The 27,598-nt window shown below is 40.3% G+C and overlaps 1 protein-coding gene across 1 annotated transcript in view; it reads right to left on the bottom strand.

The window, feature by feature from the left end:
- Window positions 1–27,598, bottom strand: part of GREB1L (GREB1 like retinoic acid receptor coactivator) — a 165,362-nt gene that overhangs the window by 70,804 nt on the left and 66,960 nt on the right. The window contains exons 7-15 of the mRNA XM_043979628.1: window positions 25,347–25,475; window positions 19,171–19,287; window positions 18,763–18,882; window positions 17,802–17,939; window positions 14,243–14,428; window positions 8,456–8,782; window positions 6,598–6,726; window positions 6,145–6,279; window positions 1,517–1,711 (exon numbers count right to left, since the gene is read on the bottom strand). Coding sequence (XP_043835563.1) covers window positions 1,517–1,711; window positions 6,145–6,279; window positions 6,598–6,726; window positions 8,456–8,782; window positions 14,243–14,428; window positions 17,802–17,939; window positions 18,763–18,882; window positions 19,171–19,287; window positions 25,347–25,475 — 1,476 coding nt within the window. The remainder of the gene's footprint in view (window positions 1–1,516; window positions 1,712–6,144; window positions 6,280–6,597; window positions 6,727–8,455; window positions 8,783–14,242; window positions 14,429–17,801; window positions 17,940–18,762; window positions 18,883–19,170; window positions 19,288–25,346; window positions 25,476–27,598) is intronic.

Raw genomic sequence — 27,598 nt, 5'->3', positions numbered from 1 at the left:
TAAGTGTCTGAGGCCAGATTTGAACTCAGGTACTCCTGACTCCAGGGCTGGTGCTCTATCCACTGTGCCACCTAGCCGCCCCTATTTGCTATATCTTTTGCATATATTTAATAGCTATGCCTGTGATTTCCTCTGATAGCAAATTATTGTGTGTCCCCAGGACACAATAGGTGCATAATAAAGCACGCTACCCTGGGAGACGTAAGCCCAAGATTTGGGTCCCTGCTCTGTCACTAACTAGCTGGGGAAGCCTGGGCAAGTCATTTTCGTTTTCATTTTCACATTTGTAAAATAAGGGGGAGGGGTTGGACAAAATGATTATTAAGGTTCCCTCCAGTTCTAAAATTTTTATCACTCAATATGAGCTTTCATTTTTATTTGCTTGCAATTTTCCAAGAACTCCTGAAGTTTTCACTTTGGGGTGTTGGGGGTTTTTTTTCCCCCCCAACCGCTAGGAAGTACGGTCTTGATACAAGCCAATTCTGCCTGTAGCTAAATTTATTTTGCCAGCTAAGAAAACCAGAGGCAACTTCACAATCACACTTTTTTTCATGGTGTCTTAAAATCGGATTACTTTCACACGTACTTTTCCAGTGCTCTTTTTCTCAGAACCACTTCTATCTTCTAATATTTTTGGAAACAATCTTTATTTTCTACAATGTCTCTTTATTTCTCTTAGACTTCTAAAGCTTTCTGCTTCTGCTTAGATGAAGTACCATGGAAACCTGTATTTTTACCCCTTTGGAATTATTTTGTTTGGCTGAAGGCACGAGAGGCAACTTTGTTGTTGTTGTTGTTGTCTATGAAGCCTCTTTCAAAGTGAGTCAATCTGGGCAGTTTCTATATCTAGCATTTGGGGTTGGAATAGCATATTTCTAAAATTATTTAACCGATTAATTACTCTACATAGATTTTTCTAGAAAGCTAGGTGGTAGAGAACCTTCTATTCTCTGTAGGGGTATCCTTGCCCCAGGAAGTTTCACTGCATAATTATCTCTCAGTTAGCTGGGGGTGGGGTATGAAAGGTTCGGTTATCTCTCAATTAGCTGCTGCTGGTGGGAGGATCCAGTTAACTAAAATGACAAATATCCCATTCATACTGGTTAATCACCATGTTTACTTCCCAAATAAACTGTCTGAGCTGTAACTGAAAAACACATACAGGTTCCTCAAAGAAAAATAATGACAGCCCTTTCATGGAAAAAGACACAAAAATTCCAAGTATTGTCACTATCAGAATGATAATGCAGTTGGCCTATTAACATTTGGATTAGGGAGCAGCTAGGTGGCTCAGTGAATAAAGCACCAGTCCTGGATTTAGGAGGACCTGAGTTCAAATTCGGCCTCAGACACCTGACACTTACTACCTGTGTGACCCTGGGAAAGTCACTTAACCCTCATTTCTCTGCCCCACCCTCAAAAAATCCCCCCAACAACATCTGGATTAAAAAAAAAAAGAAGGCTTCTAGCTAAGTGTATTTATGCTGGGGGTCCTCTTTACATGCTTCCAACTCACCTGATTGTCGAATTCGTTGAAGAGTTTGCTGGACTAGAACTTCTGAACGTGGGACTATAATGATAAAATCCACCTTACTGAAATGGCCCAGGTCCAGGCTTTGGTTGCCGCTGTCTGCTATGGCACACACCTGAGATAAGAGTTTTCTGGCAACTGTGAGCTGTGGTTGATATATTTGGAAGGTGTCATCTACATCTAAAATGAAAACAAAAAAAGCCATAAGGACAGGATTAATTTGTCTTGACTGATATCGGCAGTTAACAAAGCATCCCCCACGTCTCAGGGCCCATCACACTTACAGGGTGGCAGGAAAAGTGCCCCATTTTGCTAGAATTATCACTTTTTGGTGTAGCTGACCTCCTTTCCCTGAAGCCTGGCTGTCCTGATACCTTTGGAAAACTGGGGCAGTTCTCTCCTCTCAGATTACCTTTGAGCCCCCTGAGAGTAGGGATTATGTTTTGTCTTTCTTTTGTACCCTTCATCACTTAACAGGGTTCCTGGAACATAGTAGGTGTTTAATAAGTGTTTACTGACTGACTATGTAGCTAATTGTTTATATGTTTTCTTCCTCATTAGAAAGCATGCTCCCTTTGATGTAGCTCTTCGCAGCAATACAATAATCCAAGACAGTTCCAAAGGACTCAATGATGGAAAATGTTCTCCACATCCAGAAAAAAGAACTGCAGATTCTGAATGCAGAATGAACCATACTGTTTCTACATTTTTTTCTTCCTTTTTAAGGTTTTTCCCTTTTGTTCTGATTCTTCATAACATGACTAATTCGGAAATATGTTTAATGTGATTTTACATATTTAACCTGTATCAGATTGCTTTCTGTCTTGGGGAGGGGGGAAGGAGAAAAATTTGGAACTAAAAATCTTAGGAAAACAAATGTTGAAAACTATTTTTACATGTAACTGGAAAATAATAAAATACTTTTGTGATTAAAAAAAGAAAAGAAAGGAAAGTACGGGGGGGGGGGGGGCAACTAGGTGGTGTAGTGGATAAAGCACCGGCCCTGGATTCAGGAGAACCTTAGTTCAAATCCGGCCTCAGACACTTGACACTTACTAGCTGTGTGACCCTGGGCAAATCACTTAACCCTCACTGCCCCCCAAAAAAAGAAAGAAAGGAAGGAAGGAAGGAAGGAAGGAAGGAAGGAAGGAAGGAAGGAAGGAAGAAAATACGCTCCTTGAGGGCAGGCACTTTTCTGAGGGGGAAAGGGGATATTTTTGTATCTCCAGTGTGTAGTAGTGTCTGACACATAGTAAGCACTTAATAAATGCTTGTTGGCTGACTGATAGGTCATATCAACTATTACAAGGGAGTAGCCACACACTGACTTGAAGTAGGAGAGATCCTAATAAAGGGTCTCTGTCACTCTGTCACCAGATACCTGGGAAAAAACCAGCATTTCTTTAGGAATGGCAATAATATGGCATATCTGTGACCGCATATTCAAGATTTCAGGTGTCTTAGGACATGTGGTAAAATGACATATTGCCCATGGATGTATCTTTTCCTCAAGAAAAAGGTGATTTCAAGCTATTAAAAATGGAATGGTAGTGTACCTGAGGAGAAATTTGAGGAACACTGTGACCCTGCATTACATTGAATATTCCTGAACTATATAGTCCATTAAACACCCAGTAAACACTCTCCTTCATGCCTGACTAGTCTATGGTAACATTCTTAGAAGTCTCTTTCTCTGTGGTCATATAAAGTTAGACACTAAGAGACACTAACCTTACTCCTCTTTCAATGGTGTTGCAATTTTGCAAATGGATGGTGACCGGATGTCTCTAGATTGTTCTACTAAGATTCTAATGCTAATGGTTGCACTTACTGAACTGATATAACCCCTACCATGGCTGGCTGGTCTCTGAATGGGTAACTTATTTGAAAAATATCACCTAATACTTTTCAAGGTGTTCAAGCATGTCAGTGACAGAAGCAGGATTCACTGTAATTGGTTAGGGTCAGCAGGAGTAGAAGGATCAAAAACAAAAGCAAAACCAAAAAAATTCCACCAAGGAGATGCACCTATTCTACCAAAGACCAGAGCTCACACCATGAAACTGCCTTTTCAAAGGGCTGACTTTTATGTGGGAATCTGTAGGAAAGCTTGATGGGAAAAAATATTGTAATCATCCAAATAATCTATGCTTAATGTTTTATGGAATCAAACCCAAAGGCAAGTCATTTTAAAAAACAAACAGGGGCAGCTAGGTGGCACAGTGGATAGAGCACCGGCCCTGGACTCAGGAGGACCTGAGTTCAAATCCAGCCTCAGACACTTAACACATACTAGCTGTGTGACCCTGAGCAAGTCACTTAACCCAAATTGCCTCACTAAAAAAAAAAAAAACCCAAACAAACAAGCAACTATCCCATGATATCAAAAGACTTTTTACAGGGGACCTTGTTGCCTTATATATTGACTACCAGGAAAGCCTAAGGCCAACACTGTGTTGCAGCATAATGTTATCGATATTTAATGTTGATAACCAAGTATGAAATTACTATTGCCTTCTGACTTTTACAAGGTAATTTCTTTTGTGGGCTGGATTTTGTGTTGTTGTTGTTATTGGGGTTTTTTTTTGTTTTTGTTTTTGTTTTTTGGTTAGGCAATTGGGTTAAGTGACTTGCCCGGGGTCACACAGCTAGTAAGTGTTAAGTGTCTGAGGCTGGATTTAAACTCAGGTCCTCCTGACTCCAGGGCCAGTGCTCTATCCACTGCGCCACCTAGCTTCCCCTGTTATTGTTTTTTTTTGAGGAGAGGTGAGAGAAGCACAAAAATATTTGAGTTAAGAGGACTTGAGAGAGGCAGAATTTTAGCAGATTTTTGCAGTTTTCACAAACACAAAAATATCTTTTTTGTTATTGAATAGAATTTTATTTTCCAAAATATATGTAAAAACAAATTTTAACATCAATTAAAAAAAATTGTGTTCCAACTTCTCTTCCTCCTCCATTCCCACCCCCCACCCATGACACAAAAATATCTTAAAGGATAGTTACCTATGCCTTCCCTCTGATTGGACAGATGCTTGGTACTCTAACTCACAGCTGACAAATGTTATAGCATTAGTGAGGGCATCATCTTAAGGTGTGAGTGAGGAAGAGGTCCAAGACCACTTGTCTTTGTAATGATCACCTAGGCCCTTTCAAATAGCTTCTCTAGATTGGCTTCTTGTTTGTTCCTTTTGATTTTTCCTTTCAAAAAGTAGCTTAAAGGGCAGTTAGATGGTGCAGTGGATAGAGCACCGGCCCTGGAGTCAGGAGTACCTGAGTTCAAATCCAGCCTCAGACACTTAACACTGACTATCTGTGTGACCCTGAGCAAGTCACTTAACCCCCACTGCCTCACCAAAAAACCCAACCAAACAAAAAATAGCTTAAGGGGCAGCTAGTTGGCACAGCGGATAAAGCACTGGCCCTGGATGCAGGAGGACCTGAGTTCAGATCCAGCCTCAGACACTTGACACAGGGTCACTGTGTGACCCTGGGCAAGTCACTTAACCCTCATTGTCCTGCAAAAAAAAAAAAAAAGTAGCTTAAGTGTAGTTAGGAATTTGTACCGTAAACCTTATCATCCACCCAACAGCCTCTTTCTCCTTGGATCTTCCCTCTTCCACTATGTTCCTGAAGCTTCAACGAGGAGGCCTCCTTACTCACTGTTCTTTCCAACTATTTGCTCAGTGCGTCTTTCATGGCTTGTGGGAGGCAGAAGGCCTGCTGCTGAATCTAACAAAAGAGGTCTCTCCCCGTTTAAGTATTATTCTAAAGGGTTATAGAAGAAGGCCACCAAAACACAAGACAGAGTTCATCATCTCCAGGAACATGGACCTTGTCTAGGCATCCTCTGGTGTGGTACTAAACCAAACACAGAGAGACATAACCAACAACTAAGGAAAGAACACTGAGTCCAGCTGCAATCTATTTTTTTTCCCAGCTGAAATCTTTTGAGGAAAAAAAGATAAGATTAAAATCTGATTTTTTTTAACAAATCTAGGAACTCATCAACCTAGAACACTAGATTGATTCTGCTGCTGAAAAGAAATACTCTAGAAAGATAAAAAAAAAAATTACCTGAAGAAATCATGGGACTATATCCCACCCACCAAAATAAAAAACCAACAAACCAACTCATGGTTACATAGCACTTTGTTTACAAAACATTTTCCTCACAACAACCCTGTGAGGTAGGTATTACAACTACTATCTCCATGAAATAGATGAGGCTCAGAGGGCCTAGTCAACTTAGAGACTTGTCCATAGTCACCCAGATAGCAAGTATCAAGAGTTGGGACCCCAACCCAAGTCTCTTGGCTCTCAGTCCAATGGTCTTTCTACTACACCGTGGACTGAGAGAAGGATCTTTGCAACTCTCAATAGGATTCAGATTTTATCACATCTTTATTAAGACTTTATTTCGGGGCAGCTAGGTGGAGCAGTGGATAAAGCACTGGCCCCTGGATTCAGGAGGACCTGAGTTCAAATCCAGCCTCAGACACTTGACACTTACTAGCTGTGTCACCCTGGGCAAGTCACTTAACCCCAATTGCCTCACCAAAAAAAAAATAATAATAATTTATTTCCACAAATCTAGTTGGAAGAAACATTACCCAAGCTCTGTGTGGGAACCATGGCAGCTGCCTCTTGAGATGGTACACATTCATTAACATCACCATTGAAAGGGGTAACCACATTGTCCCCTCTTCTCTGTTGCATTTTCTCTAGCAATTTATCTAGATCATCACCTGTGAAAGAAATGATGACAGAAAGAAGAATGTTATAAGGAATGAGGCCTTTATAAATCTGAAGGTCCCAGGGTGATGGAGTCATGCCAATTAGACTTGGCACTCAGAACTGAGTGCCAGGTATTCAGCCTTCCTTGGACAAGGAGTTCACAGATGACTGCCTCCATGGTTGTTTCTTTGTGATACCTTTAACAAATTAGTAAGAAGTGGACACTCTCTCTGATCAATGAGGAAGGCACAAGTTCTACGGACAGGCTATGGGAGCATGGAATGCTGAGTTTAGTAGGAAGGTTGCTGGCTTCCATAACTATCACTTACCTAAAGATGTGTTTTTGAAATGGGATGCCAGGAAGCTGACTTTTCCTGTGATGAGCTCATAACTAATCTCTTTCAAAAACTCACTTGTAGTAAGCATGCTCTCTGCCAAGGCTCTGGATTGATACTGACCTGGAGGAGAGAAGAACAGGAGAAATGAATGACTACAGCAGGCTGTCTGATGAATCTTCTTTTATCATCCTATTACACAGTTCTTGGCATACACAGAGTGAGTGCTTAATAAATGCTTGTTCATTCATCCATTCAACCCACATAGTTCCCAGTTACTTTGGCAGGATTATAGTCGTGGGGGAGGTAGGAGACAACAGTGAAGAAAAGGGACAATGTTCTTAAGTCCTTGGATGGCTTCACAAGGGTTTCCCCCACCATCCTTTTTGACATTTATGTAGAGATATTTAATAAGATCACTTGATTTGATTCTTTTTAAAGTCCTTTTAATACTTGTAGAAAAACAGGGTAGATGGAAACACATTTTGCAGCATGACTGATTTTTTTATCAAGTTGACCAGTTGGTGTTATATTAAAAATATTTTCCAGTGAATAAGTGGATACCGGCATGTCATAAGCACCTTAAGGCTTAGTCCTGTGCTATGACATCCAAAATTTCTCAAGGACAGAAGTTATGCATGGCAAGAACAAGTGACAGCAATAACTTCTCACAACCAGCTGTCAGGCAGTCAGTCAATAAACATTTAAAAGCCTACAATGTGGGGCAGCTAGGTGGCGCAGTGGATAGAGCACTGGCCCTGGAGTCAGGAGAACCTGAGTTCAAATCCGGCCTCAGACACTTAACACTTACTAGCCGTGTGACCCTGGGCAAGTCACTTAACCCCAATTGCCTCACCAAAAAAAAAAATTAAAAGCCTACAATGTGCCAAGGACTGTGCCAAGTGCTAAGGGATACAAAGAAAGGCAAAAAAAAAAAAAAAGTCCCTAGTGTCAAGGAGCTCACAGTTCATAGTAGAGACAATATGCAAATCACTGTGTTTTGTTTTTTTTAAATTTTTGGTGAGGCAATTAGGGTTAAGTGACTTGCCCAGGGTCACATAGCTAGTAAGTGTGTTAAATGTCTGAGGCTGGATTTGAACTCAGGTCCTCCTGAATCCAGGGTCGGTGCTCTATCCACTGTGCACCTAGCCGCTCCCTAAATCATAGTGTATAAATAAAATATAGCCAGTATAAAATGGAGATAATCAATTGAGGGAAGGCACTGGCATCAAGGGGGCATTAGGAAAGGCTTCTTGTAAAAGTACTTGAAGGAAGCCAGGAAGGCCAGAAGACTGAGCTGAGAAGGAGAGAATCCCAGGCAAGGGGGACAAACAAGAAAAACGCATGGAATCAGGAAATGAAGTGTCTTGTGCGACAAACAGCAAGGAGGCCAGTGTCCAAGAGTTTTAGAGTATGTGGTAGGGTGGTATTATTTTGGTAAGAAGAATAGAAAAAGGGGATGCTAGGTGGTGCAGTGGATAGAGCACTGGCCCTGGAGTCAGGAGAGTCTGAGTTCAAATCTGGCCTCAGACCATTTACTAGATGTATTATTACCCTGGGCAAGTCACTTAACTCCACTTGCCTCAAAACAAAAACCAAACAAACAAAACTCAGAAGGGGACCCAAATTATATGGGGCTCTAAATACCAATTGGAAGGGTTTTTTTTTATCCCACAGGTGATTTTTCCCTAGATTTAATCAGAAAAACACCCAACTGGAAACCAATGGAAATAGAAAATTATACCCAAGAAGGACAGAAATGTATAGAATAAAGGAGGGAGAGTCTGAGTTTAGTCACTCAGCAAGAAATGTTACTACCTTATGTCAGTGTCACATTCACAAAATTACTCACCTAGGACCACCACACAAAATTCATTTCCTCTGATCTTTGATGCACAGATTGCCACCACGTAGTCTGGTAGTCTTTGCTGATGTCTCATTTCACTGAGACTTCTCAGTGTCTCTGAAATGCCCTCAGCCAGAGAATTCTGAGTGACAATCACATGAACCAAGTCTTGAGATACACTGGCAATTAGTCTAGCCAGCCAGGGGAGTTGACCTGGTGACACCGCGATACACTGAGCACTCATCTGCAAGGATCTCTCTCTCAGAGTAAATTCCTGCATAGCTTTCAGCATGATCTGCTCAAATTCTTCCCTGAGAGGTATCTGGTCAGGACCTAAATTGAAGAGAATCATACTTGGAGTCAAAAGTCTGCCCTTCAAATAGAGAGAAAGGAACGAGAGAGAGAGAGAGAGAGAGAGAGAGAGAGAGAGAGAGAGAGAAGGAAGGGATGCCACACGCTCATAAATTGAGAGTTCGAATGGACTTTATTGGTCATCTTTCCCAATCCTCTTATTAATGGGTTGAGTCTGTCTCAGGACAGTCCCCTAGTGGTTCAGGATCAATATGAGACACTCATAGATCATTCAACAGTTTAAAAAAAAAAAAGAATATTTAAGTTGGAAAAGGATATTGAACAAGGAAAGGTATTGGGGATGCCTCAAGTGGATGCCCCTGAATAAAGCTCTCCTGCCCACAAGGGTTGATCATTGTGGTCCACCACCCAAGCATCAGAGAGTGGGCTTGGAGCTCCTCATGGCTGTTTTGTATTCAGATGATCAGGAGTGATGTCCACAGCCTGAATCTTTGGTCTCTGTGAGCCTTATCTTGAGGCTGCCTCTAATACCTTTTGAGGAAAACGCATGGGAAGGAAGGAGTTAGGACACTGTTCTTCCTACTACACTTCCTAAATTCACAGCTCTGAGTACTACAGTCACTCCCAGATCAAATCCCACTGCTGACTAGCACACATGCTTGGCCTACTCTGTTTCCAAGCTAGGCCCATTTGCCTCTCCTTAGAAAGCCTAGTGATCCATCTTAGTGTCGGACTTAGTATGGATACCTATTAGGCATTAGACATACTGCAGCCTTCAGTGTTGGACTCTGGAGTTCAAACAAGTAGTAATAGGGATTATATCCAATTTTTTGAGGGGGGAGAGATCTCAGCTTTTTAGGGAATGTCATGCTTTTCCCAGAGAAAGAACATGTTCTCGCTATGGTATATGATTGTAATGGAATGGTAGTGTGCTATAGGAAATGACAAACAGGATGATACAAGAAAAACCTGGAAAGACTCAAATGAACTGATGTATATAGTAAAGTGAGCAGAACTGGGAGGACATTGTACATAGTGACGGCAGCATTGTTCGATGAGCAAGTACGAATGACTTAACTACTCTCAGCAATACAATGATCCAAGACAATCCCAAGGGACTAATGATGAAGCATACTATCCACTCCCAGAGAAAAAAACTGAAAAAAAAAAGAGCCCTTGTGGATTGTACATATATAACCTATATCAGATTAGCTGATGTCTTGTGGAGTGAGGAGGAAAGGGAGGGAGGGAGAAAAATAGGGAACTCTAAATCTTATGAAAATGAATGTTGAAAACTACCCTTATGTGCAACTGGAAAAAATAAAATAAATGTTTGTTGAAAGAACATATTCTCCTTTTACCAGTTGGCTTTTCCTCAATGCTTCTCCACTCTGGTCACCATCATGTATGTTATGTCATTGCTGTATGTTATGACTCATGGCTATAACCATTTCCTGAATCCTGTTTTTCTTGTTCTGTTTTCAAGCCCAAACAAGCTTTGGAGTATAACAAGCAAGATGGGGGTGTGGTATTTGGGGACTATAAATGGACATTCTAACTTTTAGTTTATATAAATCCAAGAGGTGAAAACAAGCACTTTCCACCCCTCACATCAGAATCTGTTCAGTTTTATTACTCTCTCATGATGCAGTGAACTCAGTGAGATATAAGAATTCTTCCAAGGTACCCCAGTGCCATAATACTATAGGTAGAGCACACATTTATCAATCCCAATTAAGGAAGACTTCTTTTCTAAGTCTTGCAGAAATAGGCAGGCCCTTTGGTCAGATTAAGGTTCAGATGAGAAGTTGATCTGCCACCTTGAAGGAAGCCATCCCTGGTAACTGGAAAATATTTAGTATCTTAATAGGATCATTTAAGTAAGCAAAAAAGTGGGGAGGAAGGACACAGTTGTTTTTTTTTTTTTTTAAAAGAAAAACATGGTGGCGTAGCTAGGTGGCGCAGTGGATAAAACACTGGCCCTGGATTCAGGAGAACCTGAGTTTAAATCCAGCTTCAGACACTTGACATTAGCTTTGTGACCCTGGGCAAGTCACTTAACCCTCATTGCCCTGCAAAAACAAAACGAAACAAAAAGAAAAAAGAAAAACATGGAAGATTGTCCATTTTAAAAGCCACATTATTTTAAATTGGAAAAACAACGTTTCCTGTGAGTAATGGTAGGCATAATAGATGCTTTTCTCACTTCATCTACAGAAGTACATCAAAGCAAAGTATTCACTCTTCTTATAGTAGACTTCTACTTTCTACCCACTTTCTATCATTAATTAACTACTTTTACAGTACTCATGTAGTACCTCAGCACCCTCTTTGAGAACCTTTGAGTTAATCTATCAGTTGGTATATTTAGTGCTGAATCTAAAAATGCAGTAAAATTGTCTAAAGTGTCTATAATATTCACAATTCTCTTGAAGTAATTTATATTGAAGTATTAATGAGCAGACACTGAATTAAGGGAACCAGAGCAGGGTGGGGAAGGATATAACAGAAGTTACATCAGGTTAATAAGCTTCTTCAAAGAGAGAATGACTGGCTTCCAGTCACTTCCAATCATTTCCTTGGACTCTACCTTTAATGGACAAATGACTAAGTCTGCCTCCTCACCCCCCTTTTTCAACAAACCTGTTAATATGATTTTTTTTCTCATCAAGTACTATTCTTTACTGACTCACCTTTGGCCCAGATATCAGTTCTGGTGAGATTTTTCTATAGCTAGCTACTTCAGAGGAGAAGACTAGGTTCCAATATATTCTGAACACTCTTAACAACTTAATCAGACCCAGGATTCTGGGCATTAGCCCTTCTCACTGTGTGGTTCAAAAGATTTTCTGACAGAGAAATCACAGAGCAATTGAAGAGAGAGAGAGAGAGGAAATTATAGTAGAGTATACAGCTGTTCTCTAAAGAATACTACCCTAGTCTGTTTTAAAATTACCCAGCAGTGATGCAACTACCTGATGACCAACTATCAATGCTGGTTATTTAAAATGGCTAACCATCTAGGTTTGGATTTACTATTTTAAAAAACCCATAATGTGGAAGCAGTATCTCTGTAAACACTCTCTCAATGCCTTGTTCAAGACTGAAAAATTGATCTAGAATAAGATCACCTTCAAAAGAGTTGGCTGAACATTATGTCTCTGGGGGTGAGCAGGAGAGCAGCAAACAGTGAAGGTGGTTAAGATTTTAAAATAATTATTTCACACTGCACATGTGGAAACCTAATCAATAGAAGATAAAATTCGGGAGCAAAAAGGCTAAGAATGGTGTCCTAAAAGAATATGCATCATAGAATCCAGCTTTCCTGCCTTTTTGTTTTTAAAGAATCAAGTATCTCAACATGAAAGCGAAGTGATTTTAAGCATAGCTTGATTTGTCATTAAAATAAACCAGCAGTCATTCTGACTGTATGTTCCATTTCATTCACTAAAACTAATGTTCAAAATTTCCATCAATTTGGCAAAAAAGCTAAGCTTGGTTTTTTCCACATATCTAGAATATATGGTTTTGTCCCTTTGATTTCTGAACCTAAATTGTTTGGTCTTGAATAAATGACAGTCAAATTAATGGTATCAACTTGAAGTTTCCAGTGGTTTCATAGTGATTGTTTTTAAAACAATAGCAATTGGGAATGTTTATATAGCACTTAAGGTTTTTGTAAAGAGCTTTACCAGTATTAACTAATTTGGCCCTCACAACAAATTGTGCACGGTATACGCTATTATTATGCCTAATTTACAGATTAGGAAACTGACGCTAAGAGAGGTTAATGACATTGCCAGCATCACACCATGGGGATTTTCTCAGGTGCTCCCCCATGCCAGGAATCCTCTCCCTCTTCATCTCTGCCTCTTGCCTTCCTTCAAGTCCCAGGGAAAATCCCACTTTTAACAAAACAAAACAAAAAACAAACACCACCCCCTTTCCACAAACCCTTTCCTAATCTCCCTTTAATTCCGGTGCCTGGGCTCTGTTGATTAGCTCCAATTTACCCTTGTACATATCTTGTTTGTACACAGTTTTTCCAAGTTGCCCCTCCCATTAGACTGTGAGCACCTTGAGAGCAGGGAATGTCTTTTCCTTTCCTTGTAGCCTTAACACTTATCACGGTGCTTGGCACACAGTAGGCCCTTAATTAACGTTTATTGTCTGACTGTGTGCTGATAGTGGGATTCTAACTCTCATTTCCCTAACTCTTTGGTCCAGCATTAAAATCTCCTATTCCTCCAGCATACCTTCTTTCTTATTATGTAAATGAGAATAATTGCAATTCCTAGGCTTACAATGAAAGGCTGAGGAGAGAATAGGAGGAGACCTACCTAAAATATCCTTAATCTAATGCTTCTATACTCTCCCTGAGAGCACTCAATTATACAGTATTTTTACAAATCTCTCTAAACTGCCCAGTGCCTCGAAGGTTTGAAGTCCCAGGGGAGCCTATAATTAGCTTGCATTTGGGATGAGTCACTTTCAGTTTGCACAATAAGGTTCATTTCCATGTAAATGTTGCATAGCCTGGCTGGTGGTAAGTGCACACCTGCAAACACCTGCTGTGGAACCCCCGGATTATCCATGGTGTGTGGCCTGGGACTATAGCTAGAGGGGAGGTAACAGTAAATATGGGGAATGAGGATTCTCGTTCTTTTTACACCACCCCAAAGGTCCCCAAAGACCTTCGTAGTGGTCTGAAGTACCAACTATGCTAAAACTGGCCATTATTCCGGAAGGGGTTGGGGGTAAGGGTGTAGCTAAGGAGATGAAAGAAGCAGGACCTGGGTGTGAGGGCAGCTAGCGTTCATCAAACAAGGCATACCATGCAAGGAGGCCCATTTGCATTTCAGAATGACTGCATTCTCAGGGAAGTGGCAAGGTTAGTCTTCCCACGGAAAGCCTGGGAAGCTGGTGCCCCATCCCTGATTTCAGCTGGACCAGCACTAGCCAGACCCCTAAAAAGCAGAAGGCTGGAGAGGGTGGGGGGAAAGAGGTAGGGGAAGGGCCTAAGAAGAAAAAAAAGCAGAGGAAGGGGAAACAATGGACAGAAGTGGGGGAAAAAACTAAAGGGGACCAGAAAAGGGGAACAATGTAGGAAAAAAACACTGGTGGAGGAGAAGATATGGGTGAGGAGGTGGAGAGGGAGAATGAAAGGAAAACTGGAGGAAGAGGGAGAAGAAAAAGGGGAAAAAAGGGAGAGGAGAAGAAAAGGGAGAGAGAAAGGAGTGAGCAGGAGGAGGAAAGAGAAGGAAATGAGACAGTGACAGAAAAGGAGAGAAAAGGTATCAAGAGAGGAGGTAGTAAAAGGGAGAGGAAGGGGAGAAAGAGACACAGAATGAGAGACAGAGACACACAGAATGAGAGAGAGACAGAGAGAGACAGAGAGACAGAGACAGAGAAGGAAAGAGAGACTGAGAGGGAGAAGAAGTAGAGGAAGAGAGAACGAATAAAAGCAGTGAAGTAACTTACCCAGCCGCACAAGATACTGTATAGTTAAAAGAATCATGTTTTCCACGCTCAATAACTGGCTTCCATTCAATCCCAACTGGTCCAAATCTCTATTTTCCAGATGCGGAATCTTGTAGCAATTCACAAGCAAGGGACTGACTACAATGTCACCGACGTTTCCATAGAAATAGGGTAAAGTGCCATAACCTGTAATAACAAGGAAATTCCCAGAGTACATTTTTTTTTTTTTTAGTGAGGCAATTGGGGTTAAGTGACTTGCTCAGGGTCACGCAGCTAGTAAGTGTTAAGTGTCTGAGGCCGGATTTGAACTCAGGTACTCCTGACTCCAGGGCCGGTGCTCCATCCACTGCGCCACCTAACTGCCCCCCCCAGAGTACATTATTAAAGGGTTCATAACATAAAGGATTGCCCAGGTTCTATCTTTCACTGTCCTGTGAGATCCCAGCAGGGAGAAAAAGACTCAGAAATATTTACACTAAGTTACAATTGGTTTTCATACTCTCGGTCTTCATGGAGGCTAGATGACTTACATGATGGCCTTACCCACATGGGAGATGAGTCTTATTTAATGAATGAACAAGACAGTGAGGTGTCCTGGAATACACTCTCTCCTACCTCAAGGAGCCAGGAAAACTAACATTTCTCTGAGTTCAAATCTGGCCTCAGACACTTACTGATTGTGTGACCCTGGGCAAGTCACTTAATTCTATCTGCCTCAGTTTCCTGGAGAAGGAAATGGCAAACCCCACTCCAGTATTTTTGCCAAGAATATTGCAAAAGAGTAGAACACAACTGAATAACAACAGAAGCCCTATCTCTCCCTTTCGATTCTAAGCCTCTTCAAAAGGCAAAAACGTAGGCAATAGTCCAGACAACTCGATGGTATTTTTGCAATACTTTAACTCTAGAGTTTAGTAGGTTGTTTTTTTAATCTAACACTTTTAATGGGGGTACTATACAATGCATACCTCTGTTTAAGAGTAACTTTAGGGCAGCTAGGTGGTACAGTGGATAAAGCAACAGCCCTGTATTCAGGAGGACCTGAGTTCAAATTCGGCCTCAGACCCTTGACACTTATTAGCTGTGTGACCCTGGGCAAGTCACTTAACCCTCAGTGCCCCACCAAAAAAAAAAAAAAAGAGTAACTTTGCACACATGGGCCCAAGTTAAAGCATTCGTGTCAACTAGCAGAGGTCAGGTAAAGCACCAACTCCACTCCACATTACTCTAGATATTTCCCAAACAATTTGAGATGTTCTAGGACTAGGGCAAGGTTAGAATTCTTGCTCTGGACCAAAGGAGGATCAATTTCTGCTCTAGGCAGTCTCAGAGATCGGGGTTAAATGTGATGGGAAAGGGAAGCAATAAGTTAGCTTTAGCAGGGTTCGTAGGGATCTAGATAAAATTAGGCTCTCCTGGATCAGAATTCTCTGGAGGACTCTTGAACTGAATCCCTTGGACCACAAAGGAAAGAGATTCCTAAAACATTCCTAAAAGGTTCTCCCTGAAAAGGGTCCACAATTCTCCAAGGGTTCAGATCTTTAGTCCTGGGAAACAGCTATGGAATTCTAGAGTTGAAAGAGAACCCAGAAGTGATTTAGTCCTATTCTTACTCAATAAGCATGGATCCCAAGACAATCCCAAAGGACTAATGATGAAGCATATTATCTACTTCCAAAGAAAGAAATGATATTGATTGAACACAGACCGAAGCATGCTAGTTTTCACTTTCTTTCATTTTTTTCTTTTATTCAAGTTTTCTTGTGCAAAATGACTAATATGGTCATGTTTTACATAATTGCCCATATATAACCTATATCTGATTGCTTACCACTTCAGGGAGGGGAGGGGAGGGGGAATACAATTTGGAACTCAAAACTTTAAATAAAGGAGTATTTACTGGAAAATACTACCTCTTACTACCTCACAGAACAGTCACTTTCATTCTAGGACAACTCTAATTCCTGGGACCTTCACCAATACACTGAGCTGTAATCTTTCTGTAACTCACGTATCCTAGTCCTGCCCTCTGGGACCACCTGTTGTAGATATAATCTTTCTTCTACATGATAACCCTTTAAATATCTGAAGATAGCAATCACCATTTCACTAAGGCTCTTCTTTTTCCAGGGTAAACATCTCTAGGTCATTTAAATGACCCTCATATAACATGGTTCTGAATCTCTTGGCCAGATTGGTTTCCCTCTTCTTCTTCTTTTTTTTTTTTTGGCGGGGCAATGGGGGTTAAGTGACTTGCCCAGAGTCACACAGCTAGTAAGTGTCAAGTGTCTGAGGCCGGATTTGAACTCAGGTCCTCCTGAATGCAGGGCCAGTGCTCTATCCACTGAGCCACCTAGCTGCCCCTGCCCTCTTCTTGATGAACTCCAGTTTGTCAATATAGCTCTTAAAATGTGAAGCCCCAAACTGAATAATGTTTTAGATGCATTCTGATAGGCAGAGAGTACAACTGGGACTATTACCTCCCTTGTTCTAAACATTAAAGTTCTATTTCATTCAATCTAAGATCTTTATTAAGCTGTATGGCATGTGCATAGGTGGCTAAAGTGTTTGAGTTTGGAGTCAGGAAGCCCTGAGACATTACCTATCTGTGTGACCACATGCAAATCACTTAACTTTTCTCATTCTCTAGTTTTCTCATTTGTAAGATGGAAATAATGGCAGCATCTACCATATGGGGTTATTGTTGGGATCATCCGAGATAACCTATGTGTAGAGCTTTGCAAACCTTAAAGCACTATAAAAAATGTAGTCTTGACTGAAGAGTTTCCTCAGTGGGACTAGTTGGCTAGATTAGCTTGTGTCTTCATTATTTGGGGAGGGCATTGCTGAATTGTATTCAGGATGCATACATTCCAGAATGACTCTTAGGTTCTTCTATCAAGTTCTTCAGATGATGATAGTGATTCTAAACTGGGCTTTTTTTTTTAAAATTTTTTTTTTAAGTGAGGCAATTGGGGTTAAGTGACTTGCCCAGGGTCACACAGCTAGTAAGTGTTAAGTGTCTGAGGCCGGATTTGAACTCAGGTACTCCTGACTCCAGGGCCGGTGCTCTATCCACTGCGCCACCTAGCTGCCCCTAAACTGGGCTTTCTTAAGGGAGTGAACACTTAGATAGCTAACATGGTCATCTCAGGCTACCTGCCTTAGGAACCATAAGTAACATCCTCTGTAATAACTGGATACCACTGTTCTTTCATCTCTACTCAAGAAGCACTTACTCTACAAAGAGTGATTTAAGTGCTTTCTAACTCCAAAGATAGGGAACAGACCTCTGCTTTCACTGATACAGGGAATTCCCTGATGAGGCAATTCCCTCCACCAATGAAGGGTGACACCTTCTCTACAACTAATACAGCTACTTAGAGCATCTTAGACATGACTTGTCCAGGGTCACAAAGACAGTAAGTATCAGAGGTAGGACCTGAACCCAGGTTTTCTTTGCCTCAAAGTAGGTTCACCATCCCACCATGCCACACTGCCTTTCAGGAAAACTGATCAATTAAGGAAATTTTAACAGTCTAGAATTCTTTGGTCTTACCTATCAGAATCACTGGTCTGACTCCTGAGTTACTCAGCAAGTTTTCAGGAACAATTACAGTTTCCCCTGCAGGAATGGGCCGAGGTTGTAAAATTCCAGTTAACATGGACTGAGGAACTGGGACAGATAAAAGGGGTTCTGGGGGAAAAAAAGAAAATCTGTTTGTTAGACTAAGAGAAATGAACACAAATGAATCCATTTTTCCCAAAGACCAAAAATAATAAACTGAAAGCATCATATTTTCTGTAGCATTTAAAAAAACAACTGGTGATATGTTTTGCATGACTTCACATGTATAACTGATATCACATTGGTTGCCTTCTCAAGGGTTAGGGGACAGGAGAGAGGGAAAGAATTTGGAACTCAAAATTTAAAAAATTAATGTTAAATATTTTTACATGTAATTGGAAAACATTTAATGAAATAAATTTTGTTTTTGTTTTTGTTTTTTTTTAGTGAGGCAATTGGGGTTAAGTGACTTGCCCAGGGTCACTCAGCTAATAAGTGTCAAGGGTCTGAGGCCGGATTTGAACTCAGGTCCTCCTGAATCCAGGGCTGGTACTCTATCCACTGTACCACCTAGCTGCCCCAGAAATAAAATATTTTTAAGAATCTAAAAAAAATTCTTAAATTTAAAGCCAGTAACATTTTCTACACTACCAAGACAGAGAGAGAGAGAGAGAGAGAGAGAGAAAGACAGAGAGAAAGAGAGAGAAAACGTAAAACATGTATATTATGTGAGACTTGCCCATGAAATAGGGGGTGCTAAAACATAACTGGGTATTATCTTAACTGTAACCCATTATTTTCAATAACTAAACATAATAAAATGAATAGTATCACATTTATATGGATTCTGATTCTCATTAGAAAACAAACCCTCAATTTTTGGATACAGAGAATAGAGAAGAAAAAGCACCACTAAGATCTTTAAAATCAGTTTCCTATTAAATAATCTTACCAGTTCTTGCAAGAGGTCGAATTGTAGGAACAGGAACAACTAAAGCAGGTGTAGGGACAGGTGACCCAGGATACCATCCCCGGTGTCGTTTCTTTGGTGGCCCTGAACTGGACATGGATGCTGTGGGTGTAAGAAAAGAAAGCCAAGACAGAGGTGTCAATGGTTTTAGAAATCAACACTGGTCACCCATCATTCAAAAATGTACAAAATGTCAAAGGATGAACAATCTAAGCAGTTATGGCAGGGTGAATAAACTTGCAACTTGGAATGTGGCTTTGATTTAAATGTTATAACAGGTAAGAAGCGCTAGAGATGTGAGGTATTGTTATTACTGGCCTACTAGGATGGCCAGAAACTCTACCAGAATGAAGCCTATCATTTCCAGCCTCCAGTTTGGGTTTTCCATACCTTGGTCTCCTGCAGCAAAGCCAGGTCTGGGTGACACAGAATGAGGCACTGGGCGAGTGGGGGTGGAGCTAGATGGATTTGTTCTTCCTCCATTACTACTGTTCCCATTAGCAACATCTACGGCACACCAGGAAGGAGAAGAGAAGCAGGTCACCACAATATGCACAGAAGTTAGTGATCCAGAGGGACTGGAATCATGTGGCAAACATCACATTCAAGGAGTGAAGGTTGACATGACATGATAATTAGCTTAGATAATTTAAACCAACTGCCATAGTGTAGCAAGTTAAGTTTTTAAAAAACTGTACCATTAGTTGTCCTCTTCTCTTCTACATGGTTAGAGAAGCCAGACAGCAAGAACTCTGAGGATGATCAGAATGGGGTTGCAGAGCCCTTGGGGATGCTATAAAATAAAATCTTTCTGGCAAAAAACCCAAACAAACAAAAAAACTGTTCTGGGCAGGTAATGGATAAAGTATTGGACTTGACGAGTTCAAATCCTGATTCATACACTTGCTAGTTTTGTGACCCTGGGCAGTGCTATTTTTAAAGTGACCGGCCATCTTTTCATGACCTAATCCAATGGCCTTTTCTCAATCCTCATCCTTTCGAGCCTTTTGCAGCATCTGACACTGTGTATGAGACTCTCTTCTTGGATACTTTTCCCCCTCTAGGTTTTTCTAATATTGTCCTTCTCTTTCTTAAATCTTCTTTGTATCCATATCCTACCCCTTAACTGTGGGTGAACCTCCCACCCCAAGGGTTCTTTCTGGGCCTTGCTTCTCTCTCTCTCTCTCTCTCTCTCTCTCTCTCTCTCTCTCTCTCTCTCTCTCTCTCTCTCTCTCTTTCTCTCTCTCCCTCTCCCCATACCCCCCCACCTTATCAGTTCACTTGAATTCAATTATAATCTCCATGCTGATGACTCTTAGATCTACATATATAGCCCTAGTATCTCTTCAGTGCTCCAGGTATCAACAACTTCCTATTATACATTTGCTACTCTATATTTTCTAAGCATCTCAAAATCAAGATGTCTGAAACAGAACCTCCCTCTTTCAAACTTTCCTAGTTCTGTCAAAGGTACCACTGTTCTCCTAGTCATCCAGGTCAGCAACCTCAGTATCTATTACTCTTGATTTCTCACTCTTCTTTACCCCATATGACCATACATACGAGTAGGTGCCAGATATTATCATTTCTACCTCCATAACACCTCCTCTCATCTGTCCCCTTCTCTTCAGGGATATAGCAACATCCCTAGTTCATGCCCTCATCACTTCCTAGATTATTGAAATAGCCTTCCAATTGTTCTCTCTGCCTCAGGTATCCATCCCCCTGAGATCCATCTTCCATGCAAATGGGTTTCTGAAAGCACAAATCTGACTGTAGGATTGGAGTGTGGAACAGTTAAAAGGGCACTGGCTCTGGAGTCAATGGGCCTGGAATCCCACCTCTGGCATTGCACTGCCTTGGATGAATCACTTAAACTCACTAGGTCTCAATTTCTTCAAGTGTAAAATGAGAACAGTGGAATAGATGGCCTTTGATATCTGTTACAGCTATGAATCCATGAGTGATAACAATCCCCTAGCCAACAAGCTCCAGTGGCTTCCTACTGCGTCTAAGATCAAGTACAACTTCCTCTGTTATATTCAGAGCACTTCCCAAACTGACCTTCCCTATGTGACCCTTCTTTCCTTATTATACATTACTTCCCTTCACACATACCACAATCTAGCCAAACCTGCCTTCTCACTATGCCCTATCTATGACATAGGGCAGCTAAGTAGAGAAGCAGATAGAATGCCAAGCTATAGTCATACAGCTAGTAAGTGTCTAGTGTCTGAGGCTGGATTTGAATTCAGGTCCTCCTGAATCCAGAGCTGGTGCTTTATCCACTGCACCACCTAGCTGCCACGGATACTTCCTTCTACATGATCTTTCCTGATCCCTTCAGTGACTACTGCTGTTCTCCTCAGATTTTCTTTTATTAATTTTGTATATGCCTGTATATGTTCATGTTGCCCCCCCCCCCTCTTTAAACTGTATGCTCCTCCAGGACAAAGGATGTTTCATTTTTGTCTTTCAATCCCCTGCACTTAGCAGAGTTTTGGCACATAACATGTGTCTAATATAAATGCTTGTTGATTGAATGAAATTCAGTACCATGGAGAAGAGATATACAGTGGGAAGAACAACAGTGGAGATACCCAGAAATCTACAGGACCCAAAGGCATAAAGGAAGACTACAGTAAAATCTATGTCTTAAAGCATCTTCACACAAAAGCACAAAGTATGAGTTTTTAAAATATGGTGAACTAGAAGATCTTAACACAAGAAGGCAAAATTGACCTCAAGGCTATCATTGAGATTTGGTCAAATGGGACTCGTGACTAGAATATGGATCTAGAAAGATATACTGTATTCAAAAAGAAAATGGCAGGTAAAAGGTAAAGAGGAGCAGAAATACTTTTTTTGTTGTTCAAATATTTCAGTCATGTCCAACTCTTCAAAAGCACAATTTCCTAAGAATTGGGTCAAGAGCAATAAACCTCAAAATAAACTAAGCCTGGCATGGAAAGCTAAGGACCACAAAAAAGATTTGTTCCTGTTCTTCAAGAAGGGAAAAAGGCCATTATGTATGGGGGGATGGGATGATGAAAACTAACAATAAGAAGGCAGTGATGCTCAATGATTATTTTATTGATACCTAAGAAAACTAAGAGTATAGAAAGAGAGCAGATATCTGTTCTTCATGAGCAAAAGTCACTAAACTCAGATGAGTTACACACCAAAGTACTGAAAAAAAAATTGGTATGATCACTCAACCATTATTTTTAAAAAGATAAAAAGGAGATAAAGATTTTTTAAAATGTGCTGCAGAATTGAAAAAGGACAAACTTTGTCCATAACTTTTAAAATGGAGGTGGGGGAGCAGCTAGGTGGCCCAGTGGATAAAGCAGTGGCCCTGGATTCAGGAGGACCTGAGTTCAAATTCAGACTCAGACCCTTGACACTTACTAGCTGTATGACCCTGGGCAAATCACTTAACCCTCATTTCCCCACAAAAATAAATGAATGAATGAATGAATGAATAAATAGAAAATACAATAAAAACACAATAAAATGGAGGTGGCAAACTATAGGTCAGGGATTTTGCATTTGGTATCTGTCCAAATTCTAGAATTTATGGTTATTTAAAAAAAATTTTTTGTTGTTGTTGTTGGGTGCAGAGCAATGAGGATTAAGTGACTTGCCCGGGGTCATACAGCTAGTAAGTATCAAGTGTCTGGGGCCAGATTTGAACTCAGGTCCTCCCGAATCCAGGGCCAGTGCTCTATCCACTGCGCCATCTAGCTGCCCCGAATTTATGGTTATTATGAAGACAATTAACCAAAAAAGTGTAATGGCTATCACCACCAAATCCCTGAAGAGTAGCTTATGTCAAACTAACCTCATTTCCTTTTTTGACAGGATTACCAAACTGATCAATCAAGGGAATGTTGTGGATATGGCTTATCAGGATTTAAAAAAAATATCTGGCAAAGTCATTCATATTGTTATTCAGGAAAAGAAAGATATGGACTATGAGATCATATAATTATCTGAATTAGAGTTTATCTGAAAGGTCTGACACAGAATTGTCATTAATGATTCAATGTCAACTTAGAATTAGGTTTCCAGTAGAGCTCAGCAGACATCTCTACTCGGTTCTATGCCATTTAACATTTTATTTTTTATTTATTTATTTTTTAAAAAATGAGGCAATGAGGGTTAAGTAACTTGCCCAAGGTCACACAGCTAGTAAGTGTTAAGTGTCTGAGGCCAAATTTGAACTCAGGTCCTCCTGAATCCAGGGCCGGTGCTCTATCCACTGCACCACCTAGCTGCCCCCCATTTAACATTTTAAACCATGATTTGGATGAAGCCATGGTTGGGATGCTTACCAAATGTGCAAAGGACACAAAGCCTGGAGCAACTGCTAACAATCTGAATGGGAGAGTCAGGACCAAAAAGATCCTGGCTGACTAGAACACTGAACTAATCTTGTAAGATGAAATTTGACAATGCAGAGTTTTACAAGGCTTAAAAAACTTCACAGATACAAACTGGGGAAGGGGTGTCTAGACGGCAATTCTTGTAAAAAAAGATCTGGGGGTTTTAGTTGGCTCCAAACTTAATAAGAACCAAAAGTAGGGCAGTCAAGAAAGTTAAGAGTATGTGAAGGGGGCAGCTAGATGGTGCAGTGGTAAAGCACCAGCCCTGGATTCAGGAGTACCTGAGTTCAAATCCGACCTCAGACACTTGACACTTACTAGCTGTGTGACCCTGGGCAAGTCACTTAACCTTCATTGCCCTGCAAAAAACAAAAAAAAACAAACAAAATAACAAACAAAAAAAAAGAGTATGTGAAGAGAAGCATGGTGTCCAAGCCAAGGAGGTGACTATCCCTGTACTTTGCCATGAGGTCTCAGTGCCATTTATTAGGAAGGACATTGAGAGGTTGGGTAGAATCCAGAGTAGGGCAACCAGGATGATTAAGGGCCTTGAGATCATGCCCCAAGAGGATGGCTGAAAGAGCTGGTGAAGTTTAGCCTGAAGAGACTAGTGAAGAGTGTCATGATAATTATCATCAAATGTTGAAATGTGGTCATGTGGACGTTGGATCAGACTTATTTTGCTTGGGCCCAGAGGGATGGCCTAGGAGCAATGGGTGAACCTAGCAAAGGTGAAGATTTGGGCTTGACGTAAGAAAACACAAATTCCTAACAATTAGAGCTGTGTCAGACTGGATTAGGCTGCTTGGGAACCAATGTTTTTCCTGCACTCTAGGTCTTAGAGTGAAAAGAGGAATAACCATCATTTCATGTGCTGCATATGGTATTCTTTTTTTTAATTCTCCTGGACTCTGAGATACCTTCCAACTCTCAGATTCTGCATGACTCTATTAGGTCATGCGACGTGTCTCCATATCAGTACTATAGATGACAAGAAAAAAGGCAAAAGCATACATATTCTTTTTTTGGGGGGGGGAGGGGACAATGAGGGTTAAGTGACTTGTAAGTGTTAAGTGTCCGAGGCCAGATTTAAACTCAGGTCCTCCTGAATCCAGGGCTGGCGCTCTATCCACTGCACCACCTAGCTCTCCCTACATATTCTTTTATTCTATCAAGTCAAGGAAACAGAGTACATGTCAGAACCAAAGGAAATCTTTTCCTTCATAGAAGTTAAGAGAGTTAAAAGAGACATTATTCCAACATAACAACAAAAGATAGCCTTTATATATAGTGGTTTAAAGGTTTGTTTTAAGCCTCACAAAAATCCTGGGACATAGGAGTTATTACTGTTCCCATTTTACAGATGAGGAAACTGAGGCTGAGAAAGGGTAAGTGACTTCACTAGGGTTGTGCAGCTAGTAAGTATCTGAGAGAGGATTTGAAAACTCAGGCTTTCCGGCCTGCCATTTGGTGCCTTCAAGTCAAATACTTAAATTCACTGTGCCAGCCAGCTAGCTGCCTAAATGCAATCCAAATCCTTTCATTTTACAGAGGAAACTTTGTATACGACTTTGTAAATAAAGAGATTAAGTGATTTGCCCCCCAATTACCCCAAAATTATTAAATTAAGATTCGTCAGTCTGATTATCCATTCTTCTGAACAAAAACACAAAGGGCTGTGGAATATGACTTAAGTATAATATAAGTACTCCTAAATAGTGGGAACTTGAGAGCTCCCTGTTCCCATATTTCATCCAGATGATGTCTTTATCCTAGCTGACTACTCTCTTCTAAAGCTCTGAGGGGCCTTAGGCCTGGAGTCACAAGGCTAAGGGGAGAGGATGAGACAAAGCTTTTAGCTACCTCTAAAACTCACTGAGAGCAGTAGAAAAGGTGGAGGATCTTTAAGGTTCTTCTGTTACATGGACCACCAGAAGGCTCCCTGAGAACCCAGTGACAGATGAAGAACTATGTCTTTGACAGGTAAGAAACTGCAAGGACCAATTCTCTGGACATAATGCAGAGGACATAAGGCTTAAGCCTCACTTTCTCTCTTTTTCATTTGACAAACAGGTCTATAGCTTTTGACTCTTTTCATTTAGTCACAAAGAGTTCCACAGTGAGCTCTTTCTGGATGGCAGTTTTACCGGAGACTTTAAATAACAAGGAAAACATTACCTGAAGTGAACGTCTTCCCTACAATCTGCAAAGATAAAGCCAGTGGTTTCACAAGGTTCTTGTTCCTGGGCAGCTCCTGAGTTCCACTTAAATTAACAGCAGAATTAGCTGGACTGAGGACTGGTGAGTCTTTAAAAAGAAAGAAGTTTTCTCACTAATGATATTTAAAATATGATTTAAAACAATAGTCAACTAGCCAAAATAAACCAAATGAATAAAACCTAATAATGGCTAGGCTGTGAGGAGGGGGAAAATACCTATACATATTTGTTGGTGGCAATGTAAATTATCATAGTCTTTTTGGAACGTAATCTGGCATATACAAAAGGAGTAGTAAAACTAGTCCTACCTTTTGAGCCCACTTTTGGGAATACATCCTAAAGAAATATTTTAAAAGAAAAAAAAGACCTCCTGCTGGCTTAGAGTTGTGCTATTATATATGCGTATACATATATACAAACATATATACACATGTATATTAATATAATATAAATGTATATATAGCAAAACAACAGGAAATTATCTAAAGTTCCAAGGGTTGGGGAATAGAAAATACATCAACATAATTGAAAAGTATATACCATTTTAAAAACTATGAAAAATCTTAATCAGGAGGAAGAAGGAAAGGAGAAAGGAATAAATATTTATATAGCACCTACTATGTGCAAGGCACTGTGCTAAGTACTTTTACAAATATTATCTTAATTGGTCCTTACAACAATCCCGCAGAGTAGGCACTGTTATCACCCCCATTTTATAGTTGAAGAAACTGAGGTGAACAAAAGTTAAGTGACCAGCCCAGGGTCACACAGCTGGTAAACTTGAGGCCAGATTTGAACTCATTTCTCATTAACAGTCAGTCAATAGACACAATTAGAACAAAGGTGTTTGCTAAATTGACGAAGAACAGAAGCTACAAAACATTCCACTGTGTAAAACCAGGGTGCACTCTCCCACAAATATACACAGCATATATGGGAATAGTGAGCACAAATGAAAGAGTACAATGTGAAGCACATTTGTAGAAAACACATCCCGAAAGGTGACTATCCTTCCATGCTATATGGTCTTGATATCCTTTCTTTCCTCATGGATTGCTCATGCAATTCCTGCCTGGGTACAATGTCTCTGTTGGGCGGGTTGCTCAGCTGGCCTCCCAGGGTTTTCTCCTCTCTGCTGCTTGACTTTCTTGAATCCATAATCTTGATTCATTTAGGTCAGTCTTAATTTCTGTAGATTTGTTTAGCTGTTATATTTATCTTAGTAGGTAGACTTCCAAGTATTTTGTACATTTTAGGATTATTTTAAACAGAATTTCTCTAGCTCTTCCTTTTGAGTTTTATTGGTATTATACAAAAACATTGATGTTGATAGCCCCATTTCTGTGAATCTATTTTATATCCTACAGCTTTGCTAAAGTCAGTTTCAACTGATTTTTAGCTGACTCTGCAAGAGTTTTCTAAATAAACCACAGATTTCCAAAAAGCAATAATTTTGTTTCTTCTTCACCTATACTTATCCCCTCTATTTCTTTTTCTTTTCTTATTGCTATTGTTGTCAATTCTAGCACTTTGTCAAATGGCAGAAATGGTAGTGTTGAATGCCAATGGACATCCTTGATTTCCTGTGATCTTATTGGAAAGGACTCTAGCTTATTATGTATAATGCTGGCTTTTAGTTTTAGATACACATGATCAATTATGTTATGGAAAAATCAATAAAACAATTTATTTCAATTTTTTCTTGTATTTCTTTCTTTCTTTTGGTGAGGCAGTGAGGGTTAAGTGACTTGCCCAGGGTCACACAGCTAGTGTCAAGTGTCTGAGGCTGGATTTGAACTCAGGTCCTCCTGACTCCAGGGCCAGTACTTTATCCACTGTGCCACCTAGCTGCCCCCATCTAAGTATTTTTTAATTTTGAAAATATTAACCAATTTTATTTATCAGCTTTATTTTCATGAAGCTGGGCAAAAAACAGTCTCGTAATATCCTTTATTTCTTCTACACTTGCTAATTATCCTTTTTCATTTTTTTTTTATTTGGGAAGTTGGTTTTCCTCTTTTTGCTTTTTAATTAAATTAGCTAATAGTTTGCCTATTTTTTAGAAATGCTCCTACTTTCATTTATTTTTCAATCATGTTTTTTTCTTTCTATTTTGTTAATCTCTTCCTTGATTGTCAGGATTTTTATTCTGGTGTTTAATTGAGGCGTTTTAATTTGTTGAGTTTCTAAGTTTTTTTAGTTGCATGCCCA

Source organism: Dromiciops gliroides, chromosome 1 (assembly GCF_019393635.1).
Source record: "Dromiciops gliroides isolate mDroGli1 chromosome 1, mDroGli1.pri, whole genome shotgun sequence".
NCBI lineage: Eukaryota > Metazoa > Chordata > Mammalia > Microbiotheria > Microbiotheriidae > Dromiciops > Dromiciops gliroides.
Note: the sequence above shows the minus strand (reverse complement) of the source record. Positions and strands in the feature narration are given on the sequence as shown.